Source organism: Euleptes europaea, chromosome 5, assembly GCF_029931775.1.
Source record: "Euleptes europaea isolate rEulEur1 chromosome 5, rEulEur1.hap1, whole genome shotgun sequence".
Taxonomy (NCBI): domain Eukaryota; kingdom Metazoa; phylum Chordata; class Lepidosauria; order Squamata; family Sphaerodactylidae; genus Euleptes; species Euleptes europaea.
In genome coordinates this window covers 72036060-72052939 of record NC_079316.1, presented here as the reverse complement: position 1 = coordinate 72052939, position 16880 = coordinate 72036060, and the positions used below count along the sequence as shown (strand labels likewise).

At 41.8% G+C, this 16880-nt stretch overlaps 1 protein-coding gene across 1 annotated transcript in view; it reads left to right on the top strand.

The window, feature by feature from the left end:
- The window catches only part of ADAM12 (ADAM metallopeptidase domain 12), a 278563-nt gene that overhangs the window by 25527 nt on the left and 236156 nt on the right, over window positions 1-16880 (top strand). The window contains exon 4 of the mRNA XM_056850479.1: window positions 6852-6925. Within this exon, the coding sequence (XP_056706457.1) occupies window positions 6852-6925 (74 nt within the window). The remainder of the gene's footprint in view (window positions 1-6851; window positions 6926-16880) is intronic.

Here is a 16880-nt window from a genome sequence, read left to right as displayed (position 1 = left end):
CTTCTTCCTAAAAGAAGTGTTATTGCTTCTTGTATATTTTAGAATTATGGACTGTGACAAAGTAACTTTGCTTCACAGTTCTGGATAAGTTTAGAGGTTTTGAAAAGGTGTGTTTTTATCTTTTCTATTATGTATATTTGTAATGAAAAGGCAAGGGACTGTCAGGGGCATCTTATTTCCCCCCTGCATCCCTGCCCCATATTATTTTCTCTTTCCCCATGGACTATGGGCAGCCCCCATAGTCTCATCCATCTCCCTGCTTGAAACTGTAATCCAGGAGTATGTTGATTAGATAAGAGCTGCTACAGATTTGGTTAAATGTGTAGCCCTACTACCAGTTAGAGAGACCCTTTTTAGAATCTTAGGAAGATGCAAGAATGACATAGGGGATTATGCATGGCCAATTTGTCTCGCCTTTGTGCCCCCAAAGCAGCAAATTCCCATGGTCTAAACGCATGACCGTCCGTGGGCTGCGCATCGGATCCACCTTAGGTGCGCATTTCAAACGGGTTAAGCAATTCCTGGTTTATAGCGATATTGTGGACTGGAAGGCTGAAGAGAATACATTAATGAAGTTTAGAGAATTAAGAGAGAGGTTTTTATATTTAAAAGCGTATTGAACATAGGGGTCCCACTGACAGTCTTTGTTGTCTGCTGCCACTCAGAGCAGTAGCGGGAGAAAAAATAAACAACAACTTCACTGACTTGCTATGTCACTACAGGGTACAACCCAGAAGTGACATAAGGTAGTTTTAGGAATTGCCATAAACCACCGAGCTGCAAGTTTTCTATAATAACAGCAGAATGGCAGCAACCACATATTGCCGTCAGTTACTTCTAGTTCTTCAAGATGGAGAACTTATACCCAAATCAGCTTACTCTTAATAGTAAGCTAAGTGGTGCCTTATGAACATCATGCTTTTATTCAAAAGAAAAGGTCAAGTATGGGAAAAGTGTGAATACTTGTGAAGGTAAGCTGATTAGAGCAATATTTAATTCCCATGATTTCTTTTCAAATCCAATAAGTCTCTGTGCTCTTAAAAAAAAGAAACCAAGTCACTATCAGCAAACAGGGGGCTAAAGCAGGAAACTGTTGTTTATAACACTTCAGACCAGTGATTTATATTCTTGCAAGCCTTGAGTGCTTTAAGCCAATAAAGCGAATGGAATTTTGTAAGTGGTGTTCCCTAGTCAGTTGGCATTCTCATCTAGCTTGGCGTTCTCTTCATTTCTGGCTCATTCATATTCTAGGAGAGCAATAACCTGAAAAGTTATTGCCTACTCAGCAGGTTAAAAATGTGCATATAGATTCAAATCCCAGTAAGAGAATATAGAAGAGCTCCTTCGCTTTCAATAAGCTGTTGATATGTCCTATCTTCTCCTTCCACCTGGGAGTCATCCTTTGGTATGCTCCCGCCAATTGTGCACTAATATTCAGAAGAGAAGAATACATATTTTTTCTGCCTTTTCAGATCCTTATTTTACATAATTTTCTATCCCAGCATAAGGGCCCGGTTTCACTGACTTTATTCAGCATGCCAGGGAATCTTCATTTAATGCAGTTTTGTCTTGCCAAGACATTTTGTCAAAACAGGCTGATTGTAAATTTGAATACCTTTCAGAATGAAAAAATCAGCAATGTGTTCCTAAGATGGGTAGCCGTTACCCATGCTTTGTTGAAAGATGACAAGGCTGAAAAACCATGTCAGCTAAGCTGTTACACCAAGGGGTTTGTCCTACTCTAGACAGGAAGAGGCTACAAGACTATTAGTGCAGTAAACTGAGTTATACTCCTCTAAATCGATTGAAGTCGCTGGGCTCAGAAGGATATGACTCTCAGTGCATTCCTGAGGTGGGGCCCCCTGAAAGTTCTCTGGAGGCAGTGTGACCCTGCCCGCAGTGTAAGAGCCCTCTTATCATGGAATAAGAGGTACTTACGCTGGTGGTGGGGGCGGTTCTGTTGGTGCCTGGGTGTTGTGGAGCTGAATGCTGCTCCTCCAATGCCACAGTCTCTCCGGGACCTAGATCCTGGAAGAGAAATCGGGGGGGGGGCATTCCCGGGGGCGGAGCTGACAGTAGTCAGCTCCCAAAGCCCCTCCAGCCCGGGAATGCCCCCTCCAGTAATAGCATTGCTGCACCAGGTTTTTCCTGGCGCAGCATCGCTGTTTTCGATGGGGCTTTCCCACCATTTTTTATTTTGAATAAAAATTTGGATTTTAAATAAATAGTGAATTTGAAATAAAACAGTGAATTTGAAATAAAATAGTGGCTAGAGTTGTCAGGTCACTCTTCAGCACTGGTGGGAGGTTTTTGGGGTGGAGCCTGAGGAGGGCGGGGTTTCGGGGAGGGACTTCATTGCCATAGAGTCCAATGGCCAAAGCGGCCATTTTCTCCAGGTGTACAGATCTCTATTGGCTGGAGATCAGTTTTAATAGCAGGAGATTACCTGCTGGTACCTGACTGCTACACTGGCTGTATCCTAAGTGGAACATGGTGACTAACCTGTAATATTAACTGCAGTCAAAAATTATTTGAATCAAGTTTTCTTGACGTTTGGGGACTGATGAAGAATTGAATTGAAGAAATTTGAAACGGCCGTATCCCCGTGTCATATCCTATAGCAATGTTTCTTCTGCTTTATCACCTTGAAGATCCATACATAAGTGACCATTGGACTTTGTTAACATAGGATCATGTTGGATGCCTTGATTCTATATTGATGTTGTTTGTTACTTGTAGCTTTTCTGAATAGAACTTTTTTGCACTTTGTAATTATAGTGTTGTGTCGCTCCTGTGCTTATTTCCTAACTACCCAGTATCAGTACAGTGGTGTCTCTTTTTTCTGGTACCTGGGGGTTGGCAACCCTAGCAGTGGCACCTGCCCAGGCGGAATCCTGCAACCTACCGTCCCCTGGTATCACCCTACACAGCAGGCGGGCTGGAACAGGGTGGAATTCATCAGCTGGCAGGCAGGTTGGCCAATGCAGGAACCCGTTGCCCCACGCTGTGCCGAGGCACTGTCAGCTGCTGCACCCATGAAGTTGTGGCCATTTTGCATCCAGAAGGTTGTGTGCCATTGCATGTGTTTGCTGTGGTGGGGGTGCCTCACCATCTCCTCATCCCTCCATCGCTGGGTTTACTCAGTTGAACACTTCTTTTGGGTAAGAGATTCCAGAGTGGAAGTTAGAGCAGTGTTATGCATAAAGTCTTACCTTATGTTTCTAATCAGAGTGCTGACATGATTGCTTGTGACAGGAGCAGAATGGGCAGTCAGCATGGCTCATCCTGAGTACTTTTGTGGAGCCTCTATGGAAAGAACATGTTTTCAGGCTTTTGTCCTTCAAAACTGACCTCAGCTGATTCTGAACAGGTACAAAGAGTGTGTGCGTAAAGTGCCTTCAAGTCTCAGCCTACTTATGGCGACCCCTTTTTTGGGTTTTCATGGCAAGAGATGGACAGAGGTGGTTTGCCAGTGCCTTCCTCTGCACAGCAACCCTGGACTTCCTTGGTGGTCTCCCATCCAAATACTAACCAGGGCTGACTCTGCTTAGCTTCTGAGACCTGACGAGATCAGGCTAGCCTGGGCCATCCATGTCAGGGCTGTACAAAGAGTATTTCTATTTAAACAGGAAAATATACTTTCTAATAATATGCTCTTACCAAAGACAGTTTGCTTTTTTTATTATGAAAGCATGTAGTTATGCATGTGGTATTTAAATAAAAGTTAATAATAAATGCCTGACAGATGTCTTTTAAAACTCATAAATAAACATGTGCTTAATTTTGCATCTCAGGAAGAGGATCTTAGACCTGGAACTACCTTATTATGCAACTATGATATCTTAATTTTTTTTGTCCTATCTAAGTTCAACAGTATGGATATCTTCTAGGCCATGGAACGGTTTATCTAATATTAAAGTGGTAATCAAGATTTTCTCTAAATATTCATGGCAATAAGTTCTTGGTGAATGCCAAGGCTTGGTGAATGCATGAAGTATTTACTTTTTTATGGTAGAACAATCCAGATACTGGAAAGTTCAATTTAATGCTGTATTTTAATTTCCCTGCTGTCTTGCATGAAAAGATGTACTTGAATTTATACCGTTGACATATGAAATGGATTACTCTGGATGTCACTGATAACTTTTTCTAAAAAGCCTAGTCTTTTATATTTGTGCTCCTGAAACAACTGTAATTGTCCATGTTGCAATAGTTGTTTTTTTGAAAAACGTTGTACCCCATGAACTAGGGTGGCCAGGTCTCTCTTCGCCACCAGTGGGAGGTTTTTGGGGCGGAGCCTGAGGAGGGTGGGGGTTGGGGAGGGACTTCAATGCCATAGAGTCCAATTGCCAAAGTGGCCATTTTCTCCAGGTGAACTGATGTATATCGGCTGGAGATCAGTTGTAATAGCAGGGGATCTTCAGCTAGTACCTGGAGGTTGGCAACCCTACCATGAACTTAATCCCACTGAATATTTCATAAAATCCGAAGCTAGCCCCTGGTTTAGGAGAACCTGCTTTGACTACCTCTCCTACACAATCCTAGGGAAGGCATTTTTACCAAAATAAGGGAAGGACAATCTTTCTCTTAATATTGTTAGGGTGTGGGTGAGCGCCATCATAAAGGCCAGCTGCCTGTGCCTGCTCCATCAAGTAGTTTTCCCAGTGGTAAGGGGAAGTAGTCAGGCAAAATATTAGGGACCCAAACTTGTAGTTTTAATCCCCAGTCTGTGATTCAAGTTTCTCATGGCTAGGTAATCTATGACGAGGGCTTTAGTCTTGCTAAACCTCAAAACTCTCAGTCCCTCATGGTGCTAGAGCAAAGAAACTCCCTAGGGAATAAGGTTGCCAGCTCCGGGTTGGAAAATACCTGGAGGTTTTGGGGGGCAGAACCCTGAGGAGGGTGGGGTTTGGAGAGGGGAGGGGCTTCCATGCCATAGAGTCCAATTGCCAAAGTGGCCATTTTCTCCAGGTGAACTGATCTCAGTCAGCTGGAGATCAGTTATAATAGTAAGAGATCTCCAGCTAGTACCTGAAAGTTGGCAGCCCGACTAGGGAATCACGTGCTAAGCTTCATAAAAGATCCATTTATTATAAACAAAGTAGACAAGTAGGAAAGGCATGCTTCAAGATGCAGGGAACAGCTGTTGCCCTAAAAATAACCTTTCCTGTGTCTCTTGGCTTATACAGTTGGGGCTCTTCCTGGCTGAGTTTCACAGTGTATAAAGGTCAAAGAGTTTAAATACATAGAAAAATGGGATCACCTCTTCTGACCCTGTCCACCTTGGTTGGTATTCAGCTTAATTTACAAAAGAGCCCACACACATTCCTTCTGCACATGTGTCGGCTCTGCATGTGAAATTGGGGATCTTGTACATCTAAGATTTCTACAACTTACTTTTTGTAAGGAAAGGGGTAGCATGTTTGATTCCCCTCCGTACACCATTGACTGTACACCAGGAGTCCCTGATCTTGTTGAACCTCTGAGCACTTTGGAAATGTTAAGAATAGGGAGTGGGCAACGCTACGTAGTAGGTACCATGAGGTATGGGGCCAGTCACAAAATGTGCTGGGAGGGTGCAGCCAAACATCTTCCTATGATGGAGGCAGCTGTTTCTGCAGACCCATTAATTCCGATCTGACCCACTGACAGTCACTGGGTTGTTTCCGTGGTTGTTTCTGTGGCGATCACCCCCGACTACTTGGGGACTTTGTTTTCATTGTGGATGTCTTTTCTGACTTTTAGAAGTCACTTTGCTCTCTCCCACGTTTTCTGGATGCCGCCAGAAACAGCATCCAGATAACGTGGGGGAAACGCGGGGAGAGAGCAAAGTGACTTCTAAAGGTCGGAAAAAACGTGCATAATGAAAACGAAACCCCGAAGTAGTCGGGGTGGGGGGTGATCACAATACAAACAAACCATGCATAAAAGGCTTTGGTGCTTTGTTGCTTCTTCCGAATCATCCCCTGCTCCAGGGAGGTAGAGGAAAGCCAGGACGGACTATTTGCTTTGGGTAAGAGATACTGTTGGGGAAATGCAAATGGGTGCCCAGAAACTCATTGGTAGGTGTCATGGTGCTCATGGAGATCACTGCTGTGCACCACAGTAATCAGTGGGTTTCATCTGGAAATTGGAGCTGCACAGTTCTTGGTTTTTGATTCAGAGAACTTGTTTTCATGCATGTTTGGATCTGTAAATCAGCAGCAGAACCTTTTGCTTTTATTCCGGAACAGTATGACTTTCTGTGTGATGTTTGATGTTCTTCAAAGTTTTAAAAGCTTCTCCAAGTATAACAAAAGCTTTTAAAATCCCCTCGCAGAGTTCTGTGGGCCTGAACCTGTATTTGAAATTCTGCAGCTCTTACAGGATTGTGTGAGTGCCACCTGCTCTCACATCATTATAACCAATAAAATGCTTAATTAAACCAACAACTGGTTTTTGAAAAAATATTTCTGCTGTCATAGTGCAAGGGCACATTGTCAATCAGTCATTCTGAGGTGTGTGGCTGTATAAAGTTATTAGTCTATCAATCAGTGGTTCGGGCGCACACATTAATTTCTCTGCGCAGTGCTCAGTCAATAAAATTAACATGTTTAAGTGTTCCTGTGATTGGCCAGCATAAATTGAAGCCATAGTCAAGAAAGCAAATATGGAGACATTAACTCCTCTTTTAAATACAAAAGTTATTAAAATTGTATTAATATTTTTTGCAATTTATTTAGATACCATCACCCTGCAGATCTTGTTGTAATCTTCCTTCTGACAATAACGGCCCAACCTTGCAGCCTTGGTACCTGCTGCCTACATTTGTTTGGGTAGTAATGGAATTACTCCTCTCTTCCATTTTTCAGACTTACCCAGCAATGCTGAAATTTCTAATACAAGCTGAAAGCCAGCAACTTGTCATCAGTCTGGAGAGAAATGAGTAAGTAGTTATAATTTGTATTCCTTACACTCTAGAAGGTGCTAGTGAGCAAATTACTAAGTTAAAATTGATGGTTTATGTAATGCATGGGGAGCTGTGGCCAAGTCGGTTATCTAGTATTTAGAGAAATGGACTTGTGTAATCATATTTCTAGGGGTTTCTTTCTTTAAAACAATATGGTAATTCTATGGAACTATATGTATAATATGCACCGCTCATTTGACGTTTTTTAAAAGTCTGCATCACTTTTTTCCTTAGTAAATCCCATTTACACTATTAAGGACAACCCCAGCAGTCATCCTAGACACTACAAATGACTATGCACTGGAAGGGTGGGTCACAGATAGGGTTGCCAACCTCCAGGTACTAGCTAGAGATCTCCTGCTATTACAACTGATCTCCAGCCGATAATCTTGAGTAGTGCATCTTTGTATCTGTTATCTGCACTTAAATGGTGGGTACAAGTCACAAAGAGAAATGCAGAGGGTCTTAGTATTTGATTCCGTTTGTCTCTAAATAACATAGTCTATTTGTAAACCACTGGCGTACGCTGATACATAAGCCAGTCGAAGAGCTTCATTATGTACAAATCAGGCTGCATTGCCTCCTGTTGAATGGTGATGTTCTATATTATGTTCTGGGATAATGCAGCTACTTACCCGGTTTCAATATTCTCAGTGACCTGGTACTTCCAGACAAGTGATCTTTGTCCCTTGGGTCAGAACCCTCAGGAGGGTTGCAGAGTCCCTATAACTCCTATAGCACCATTTGTCCTTTCTCTCTTTGTGCAGATGCTGAGGGGAGTGACAGGACAGTGAGTCAAGGTACCCAGGGATGAAGAGGATTGCTTTCTAGCATAGGCAGCTTTGGGAACACCCCCACCCCCAATCTCATGCCTGCTTTCACCTACCCACCCACCCTGTACAGCTTGGCCCACCCATTCCCCCATGCTCAATCCACAATTTGCTTCTTGCATGCCTGTGGTGTGGGGGCCCTATTAGGGTTGCCAGGTCCCTCTTCACCATCAGCGGGAGGTTTTTGGGGTGAAGTCTGAGGCGGGTGGGGTTTGAGGAGGAAAGGGACTTCAATGTTATAGAGTCCAATTGCCAAAGCGGCCATTTCCTCCAGGTGAACTGATCTCTATTGGCTGGAGATCAGTTGTTATAGCAGGAGATCTCCAGCTAATACTTGCAGGTTGGCAACCCTAGGCTCTATTGATATATGAATAGTATCTTCTGTTATTGGCAACTGAGGTTTTGTAGAATATGGCATCTTTGGGGCTGACTAGATTTATTGCCAGATTTTTCAACACTAAAAATATGTTTCCTATAGGAAAATTATCACTTTAGGGATGCAGTACCCCTAAAGATTCGGCAGGAAGATAGGAGTTATAGGGTAATTCCTAGGCCTGCATTGTGTGGCAAAACCAATATGTGGGAGTAGCCTTCTATAAGTGATAATTGAAATACAAAAAATGTATGAAAGTTCAGAATAGCACTCTAAATGTTGAATGATTTCCCTGAGAACAACATTACATTTGTTAGATATACCCCTAATATGGTTTGCATACATACCTAAAATCTGAGGTGAATGCAACAAAAGCTGTGCATTCAAACCTGTGTTGTCCAGGTTGACTAATAAAATATACCTAATTAACTGTAGATCCCTGCGATCTGTAGCAAGCCTCTCCAACATTCTGAAATCCCAACAAATGGTTAAAGCGTATGCTGAAGTTATGAACTCATAGCTTGTGTGCTTTCCACTTGTCTAATGGAGCATGAGATAATGGCTTTCTGAATAATACGTTTTCACATAAGAAATGTAAATGGACTCTTGCAAAGATGTTGAAATAACGATTAAGTAAGTATGCTTGAGATGAGAATAGAATACGAGGAATGGACACCTTTACAATCTTTCAGCAAATAAATTGAAACTAAAGCACTGACATATGAAGTCTCTGTAGTAGTGCTTGTTGTTTCATAGCAGTGTGCTCTTTCTTCGAGGAGTTGTGGGGAGAAAGTTACATAATACAGTTTCCATGTTGGTTCATGGAAATAAGCTTAGATGCATTTATCAACACCGCTGAAAGAGCTGCTTTTTAACATTAAAACACATTTAGCAAAATCTTCAGAGGGGCCACGTGCTTCAGATTACAGTTCCAATGTATTAGCACACCCAAATGATTAACTGTTACTGATTTTTTTAAACATAAGCAGCATCTCTGGATGATCCCTTAATAATAAATGTCTTTCCAGTTTATTATATAGTACTTGCATGCTGGTGCTGCTTTTGAAGATGTAAACCTTAAAGCATTTCCCACATTTGTTAACATATATTCCACATTTATTAAGAACATAAGAAAAGCTATGCTGGATCAGACCAAGGTCCATCAAGTCCAGCAGTCTGTTCACGTAGTGGCCAACCAGGAAGCCCACAAACAGGACAACTGCAGCATCATTATCCTGCCTGTGTTCCACAGCACCTAATATAATAGGCATGCTCCTCTGATACTGGAGAGAATAGGTATGCATCATGACTAGTATTCATTTTGACTAGTAGTAGCCATGGTTAACCCTAACCTCCATGAACATGTCCACTCCCCTCTTAAAGCCTTACAAGTTGGCAGCCATCACCACATCCTGGGGCAAGGAGTTCCACGATTTAACTTGCGTTGTATGAAGAAATACTTCCTTTTATCTGTTTTGAATCTCTCACCCTCCAGCTTCAGCAGATGACCCAGCATTCTGGTATTTTGAGAAAAGCTTCTCCCTGTCCACTCTCTCCATACCATGCATAATTTTATAGACCTCTATCATGTCTCCCCTTAACCACTTTCTTTCCAATCTAAACAGCCCTGTTATTCTTGTTCTGTACAAAGCACAATTAAACAGAATTTGACTAATTTTCAAGTGTGATACATTATCTGGGGAATTTAGGCTGCAATCACATTTTTTTAAATTTTGAACCAGATTATTATGGAACTAAATGAGCACCCGAGTCTTGCAATGCTTTAAAATGTGCTAGAAGCACTTTCTGTGCAAACAGACTTTCAATATCAGCTCATCATCTCCCCAGTCACAAAACGCAGAAGTTCACTCAGACTAACCTTCTCTCGACTTAATTGCATTACATAATGTAATGATTATGGGCTGGTATTAATCAAGTTTAGGGAAGCCACCCTCCAGGTGATCTCCTGGAATTGCAGTTGATCTCCAGACTACAGAGATTAGTTCCCCTGGAGGAAACAGCTGCTTTGGAGGGTGGACTCTAGCAATGGACCCCTGTCGTCCCTGTCCTCCCCAGGTTCCACCCCCAAATGTCCAAGAGTTTTTCAGCCTGGAGCTCAACCTGCCAACCCTAATCAAGCTATAGGAATTATACTAATAAATGTCATAGTAGGTGATATATGGGAATAATTATATATATAACTAGACAATATCATATTGTAATTTATCTTGGTTTATTTAAGTTGATTTTACCTAAAGGCCAATGTTGTGTCTGCACAGTCCTGGCTTTATTTTCTGAGAATATACCTCAGTATCAGAAATACTGCATATAAAAAGCAGGAATTACAGAGAATAATAGGCTGCAAGAGAAAAGATTTGGGTTCTTTGCCACTCTTGATTATTCACAATTGCTTCATAAGTGTTCTGTGTTCTTATACACTATCAATTTGTGCTGGGCCCTGTGTTGTTCAACATCTTTATAAATGATTTGGATGAAGGAATAGAGGGGATGCTTATTAAATTTGCAGATGATACTAAATTGGGAGGGATAGCAAATACGGTAGAAGACAGAGCCAAGATGCAGGATGATCTTGACAGGCTGGAGAAATGGGCTAGAACTAATAAAATGCACTTCAACAAAGACAAATGTAAAGTTCTGCATTTAGGTAGGAAAAATCAAATGCATAATTATAGGATGGGGGAGACTTGTCTGAGCAGTAGTGTGTGTGAAAAGGATCTTGGGGTCTTAGTAGACCAAACACTGAACATGAGTCAGAAGTGTGATGCGGTAGCTAAAAAGGCAAATGCAGTCTTGGGCTACATCAACAGAAGTATAGTGTCCAGACCAAGCGAAGTGATGGTATTGCTTTACTCCGCTCTGGTTAGACCTCTACTAGAGTACTGTGTTCAGTTTTGGACACCACAATTTAAAAAAGATGCAGACAAGCTGGAACGTGTCCAGAGGAGGGCAACAAAGATGGTGAGGGGTCTGGAGACCAAGTCCTATGAGGAAAGGTTGAAGGAGCTGGGTATGTTTAACCTGAAGAGGAGAAGACTGAGAGGGGATATGATAACCATGTTCAAGGACTTGAGGGGCTGTCATATTGAGGATGGTGCCGAGTTGTTTTCTGTTGCCCAAGGTCGGACCAGAACCAACGGGTTGAAATTAAATCAAAAGAGTTTCCGTCTAGATATTAGGAAGAATTTTCTAACAGAGCAGTTCCTCAGTGGAACAGGCTTCCTCAGGAGGTGGTAAGCTCTCCTTCCCTGGAGGTTTTTAAGGTTAGATGGCCATCTGTCAGCAATGCTGATTCTGTGACCTTAGGCAGATGATGAGAGGGAGGTCATCTTGGCCATCTTCTGGTCACTAGGGGTGTGGAGGGGGGAGGTAGTTGTGAATTTCCTGCATTGTGCAAAGGGGTTGGACTTGATGACCCTGGTGGTCCCTTCCAACTCTATGATTCTATGATCAGCACAACTGATAAAAAGTTCTGTAAGGTATATTACTCTGATGCACTGAAACAGTTCTTCTGTTTGTTAGATGTTAAAGGGGGGGATCTAACAACAAACAACAAAAGAAACCAGTTACTGCTGTGGTCCTAAATATTTGGGTAGGATTGACCTTAAAATTTTACTCAGAAAGCCCAAATTGTCTTGAATCAGTGGGTTTGGATCCCCTTCTGTTGGTATGAAAAAAAGGAGGAGTACTTTCCGATTCCTCAAAGATGCCTGGGATCATGGGATCCACACAGACCAAAAAAAAAAGCCCACACAGGACAGGACTTCTGTGAACAGGAGAAGCAAGTGAGATAGGCTTCTGCCTTCTTGCACCAGCTGAAAAGCTGGTAGGACCCACTCCGATGTTACTATTTATTAAGATCTGTAATCCTATTTGGATAGCATGGCACACACAAGGAATCTCCTTCAGCAAGATGGCACTTGCTAGCTCTTCCAGTTTATCAGAGGATTAGTGAATCTAAATCCCTAGAAGGCTTTCCTTGATCCTTAAGGAGAGGTGATTCCTTTTACGCGTCTCCCTGGTTATGGATATAGGGGAGCAATGACAAAAATCCAGCTGAAGTCACTGGGGCTTATTTAACACTCTCTCTCTCTCTCTCTCTTTTCTTTTCCTTCTGATTTTTGTGGTTCTTTAAATATGTGTGGAGCAGCCCTGGGGGCCCATGGCATTTCTTGGCAGCCCTGCAACTATAGGTGTATGCAGGGAAGAATAAGAGACATTGTATACGATTCTGACAATACGTATCTGTGATATAAGGCTGCAGAACTGAGAAACTGACAGCTGCCTGGAATTCCTAGGACAAAATTATAAGTCAAAGAGGTATCCATGATGCTGGGATGGGAGTGTTGCGCCTCTTGTAGGGTTGCCAGGTCCCTCTTCGCAACCGACAGGAGGTTTTAGGGACAGGGCCTAAGGAGGGCGGGGTTTGGGAAGGGGAAGGACTTCAATGCCATAGAGTCCAATTGCCAAAGCGGCCATTTTCTCCAGGTGAACTGATCTCTATTGGCTGGAGATCAGTTGTAATAGCAGATCTCCAGCTAGTACCTGCAGGTTAAGAAAAAATAACATATAGCTGCCAATGTGATATTCAACAAAATTTTGTTGAGTACCTGCAGGTGGGCAGCCCTAGCCTCTCGATGAACAAACATAAAGTGTGCTTTTGATGCCATACTTTTTCAGTGCTCCCCACAGTTTGGCCAGCCCAGTAAAATTAATATTAAATTCACTCAAATCCACACTTAGATAATCCATACTTAGATAAAAAAGTCTTCCTCAAGTTTCTAAGTATATACCAGGCTTAATCCATTCCCTATTTAAATAATTGCAAAAGCTGTACGATCTGGGTGATAGGTAAATCATGTCTGTATACCTAAGACTTTCAAAGTTAAAAGTGAGATTGTTCTATGGAATGCTTTCATGATTCACAATACTACATGTGTGTGTGTCTTGTGTTAGAGCCTCTTTCACTTACTACCTTCTTTCCTAAATTAATATTTTGGATTCACCTAATTTGGTTTGATTAGGATTGTGGTGACTGGAATTAATTATTCCAATCTATTTCCAGTGCATTAAAATAACTGACTCTCTCCGATAATGCTTTGATGTACTTGGATTTTATCAGTGGCTTCAAAGTAAAGGGAAAAGTAAAAACGAGTTATAAAAATCCAGTAGAAGAGCAGGACATCCCAGAAGTACATTGATGTTATAATTTATTGCTGTAATGTAATCACAAAGGATAGCAAAATGTCCCCTATACTGCTGACCTAACTATTTTATCTGTGTGCGCTGGTACCAGCTGCTGTAGTGTTTTGGACAAATGGGACAGCTGAAGTTGCGCTTTAATTAAAATAATAATCATTTTGAGAGAGCTCACTTTTCACAACCCCATCAATGCCAATGTTATATATAGTCAGTAACTTTCATGCATTGTAGTATCATTCATGCCATTCTTCTTAATTATTATTAATGAAATGAGGTCAGTGAGTGCCAAGAGTTATTCTGCATATATTTTTTTCACTATCTTGTATAAAGGGCATCAAAATTTGCACCATTAAGTAATATGATGTTCCACATCTATAGTAAAAGAAGAAAGTTATTATGGTATTTTCTAAAGCAAAGTTGCTTGGCTGTATGACAGAAGTTATTCCTGATAAAATCATGTGAAGAGATGGCCTTACAAGCGCTCGTTTCTGCCCATGTGGGAGTGAGACAGCTGCGGTGCCATCCTGAGTCTCTCTCTCTTTCTCTCTCAACTTAAGCCCAGGCATCCTTTGCCACTGTCCTCTTAAAGGAACAGCTCAGCCTTTTTAGTCTCCCTTGCCTTGAGCACCCGCTAGTGCGGGGACCAAGTGCTCTCACGTAATTTCAGGGAACAGGGATCAGCTTCTGCCCCATCCCGTTACTACTGCTTGGATTGAAAAGGGGCTTTAACATGGGCCACAGAGATCAGACTAACCATATTAAAGATGAAAGGAAATTTATTAAGAAGATAAAAAGCCAGCACAGTATATGCAAACACAACAGACTGAGCAAGGACAAAAGAAAAAGTTATAACACACAATACTGTAAATCCTAACTCCCACATATCCCTACTTTTGGTAAATAAGGATAGCCTCTTAATTATTGGAGTTGCAAGCATTTATAAAATGTCCATTACCTTGGTTCTGTAGTTGGGGCTCCCCCCACCATTGAGTTGCAGCAATATATGCTAAAGATAGAGTCCAGATGTAACAAATGGCTTGCAGTAAAATGGCTGAGGTCCTGACCTGGATGGACCAGGCTAGCCTGATCTCGTCTGATTTCAGAAGCTAAGCAGGGTCAGCCCTGGTTAGTATTTGGATGGGAGACCACCAAGGGAATACCAGGGTTGCTGTGCAGAGGAAGGCACCAGCAAACCACCTCTGTTAGTCTCTTGCCATGAAAACCCCAAAAGGGGTCGCCATAAGTCAGCTGCGACTTGAAGGCACTTTACACACACACACAGAATGGCTGAGAGCTTCTTCCTCGTGTCCAATATCCTGTTCTTCCCCCTCACACAGGCCCCCCCTTTCCTATTGCAATGGAGCTCTGGCCTTAAAGGGATGTATTCTTAAGTTCACTGCTTTAATCAAGTTTTTATTCATTCATATTGATCCTTCTCTCTAATAAAAGTTCCCTTTACAAGGATGTGTGTACTTCCTACGGCATGTGATACCACAGAAAAGGGATGAAAAGCCCCCTCACTACCATTTCTGCTGGCAAAAGCAGGTGGGAGGAAAATTGGAAGCTCTTTCTTTCTCCGCTCCCCTTTGGCATTGACCAAAGAAACATTTTGATGTATGGGGGGGGGGGGGGGACACATTTTCCTGAAAGATTTTCCTGGCACAACTTTCACTGTTATTTTTAATGAATTGTTACACTCTACATGCCAATAAAATAGGGTTGCCAACCTCCAGGTCCTAGCTGGAGATCTGCTATTACAACTGACCTCCAGCCGATAGAGATCAGTTCACCTGGAGAAAATGGCAGCTTTGGCAATTGGACTCTATGACATTGAAGTCCCTCTCCAACCCCGCCCTCCTCAGGCTCCTCTCCAAAAACCTCCCGCTGGTGGCAAAGAGGGACCTGGCAATCCTACAATAAAACAACATTGAAATTTATTTGGAAAATGGGATATCGGTATTTTTAATGGAATATGTACAAATCCTGTTAAATCCTGTCTTGTTAATTGGGGCCTATATTCTGCTGATGTGCTTATCTGGTTTCCATTTGTGAGATAGGAACTGCTAATGACTATTATGTTTGTCTTCTTCCTTCTATATCTAGCATTTTTTCTTACCAAGATAATTGGCCTCTTCCTGTTGCTTCCTTAGACTAAATTTATCCTTTGGTGGGAGGGGCACAAGAACCACAGCACTGAGAAGTATAATGGATTTATAGTGAAGCCACAGATCATATACACTAGGATGAAAGTGAAAGGTAATTGAGATTCACATTCACATTCCACTTTATTCGGTATATTACCAGCAAAGTTACAAAAAGTCCCTAATCCTAAAGTAATTGAGGTTTGATTTTGTCTGCTAACCTAATTAGATGTAACCTATATTTTTATTTTTTTATTTTTTACAATTTAGAACACTATGTGAGGCATTGTCTTGCAGAAAATATCTAAAACAAACAGTGGGTCACAGCATGAAGATGTGCCAGCTAATTAAATAGAGAAAAAGTAATAGAGGATATACTTGCTTATGCAATTAACATATAAAAGATGTTTTCACATTGAATTACTGCTGCTTATCTATAATTGAAACAGCAAAATGTCGGATATTTCCAATAACTCTATTCTACTGTCTCTTTGAGGAGAAAGCAAGAGGGTAATTGGCCAAGTGGAGTTTGCTCCTTGGGTCTTTCCTATTATAGTGCACAAACTAATTAATTGCAGTGGTCCTCACTGTACAGGGGGAGCAATTTTCACCTTGGACTGACATCTTTTAAAATGAGGGTCACTAAATGGACAGGGAAAAATTAGTGCAGCAGGTGACATTATCACAGATAGGCAGGGCAGTGATGTTGTAACTTGTAAGCAATTGCCAGTGTCTTTAAAAAAACCCAAAAAACCCTCACCTTTGCAAAGGTTTGTCAGTAATATTTCCATGGTTCATGTGAGTTCAAAATAGTCACTCACAATGTCTTGGGCTTGTGGATAGAAGTTTGTTGGAGTGTGTATGGTCTAATTGCCATTCACTGAAAACTAGGGAAGCTGTTACTAGTTACAGAAAAGGCACAAGCACCTATTGTAATTTAGAGCACCAACACCTCCAGTTATTTGCAAGGTACTACTGACATCCTGTGGGAGCTACAATCCATCAACAGTCTCTCAGAGAATACTGTCTTGGCCACTATGTATGATGAGGCTGTATATAAGATCATCCACAAAGGCTGACTATAAGCTATCAACATTATCCCTGATAAAACTACAGCATATCTTACTTAAAAAGGGATGCCAGTCCTTGCCTGGTAATCCCCAGGAGCTTCAAGGGCACAGAGACTTCTTAGGACTCAGTTCCTGTTTTGAAACAGGAAGTGAAATCATTACACTCTCGGAATTTCAAAATCTCTGCGGTATAATTCTTAGAATGTCATGATGCTACTCCCTGTCCTGAAACAGGAAGTGACTTCTCCATGCTGTTTTTTCCTCCTGGTTTCCGCCTGCTGCTCCATTGGGCTAGGA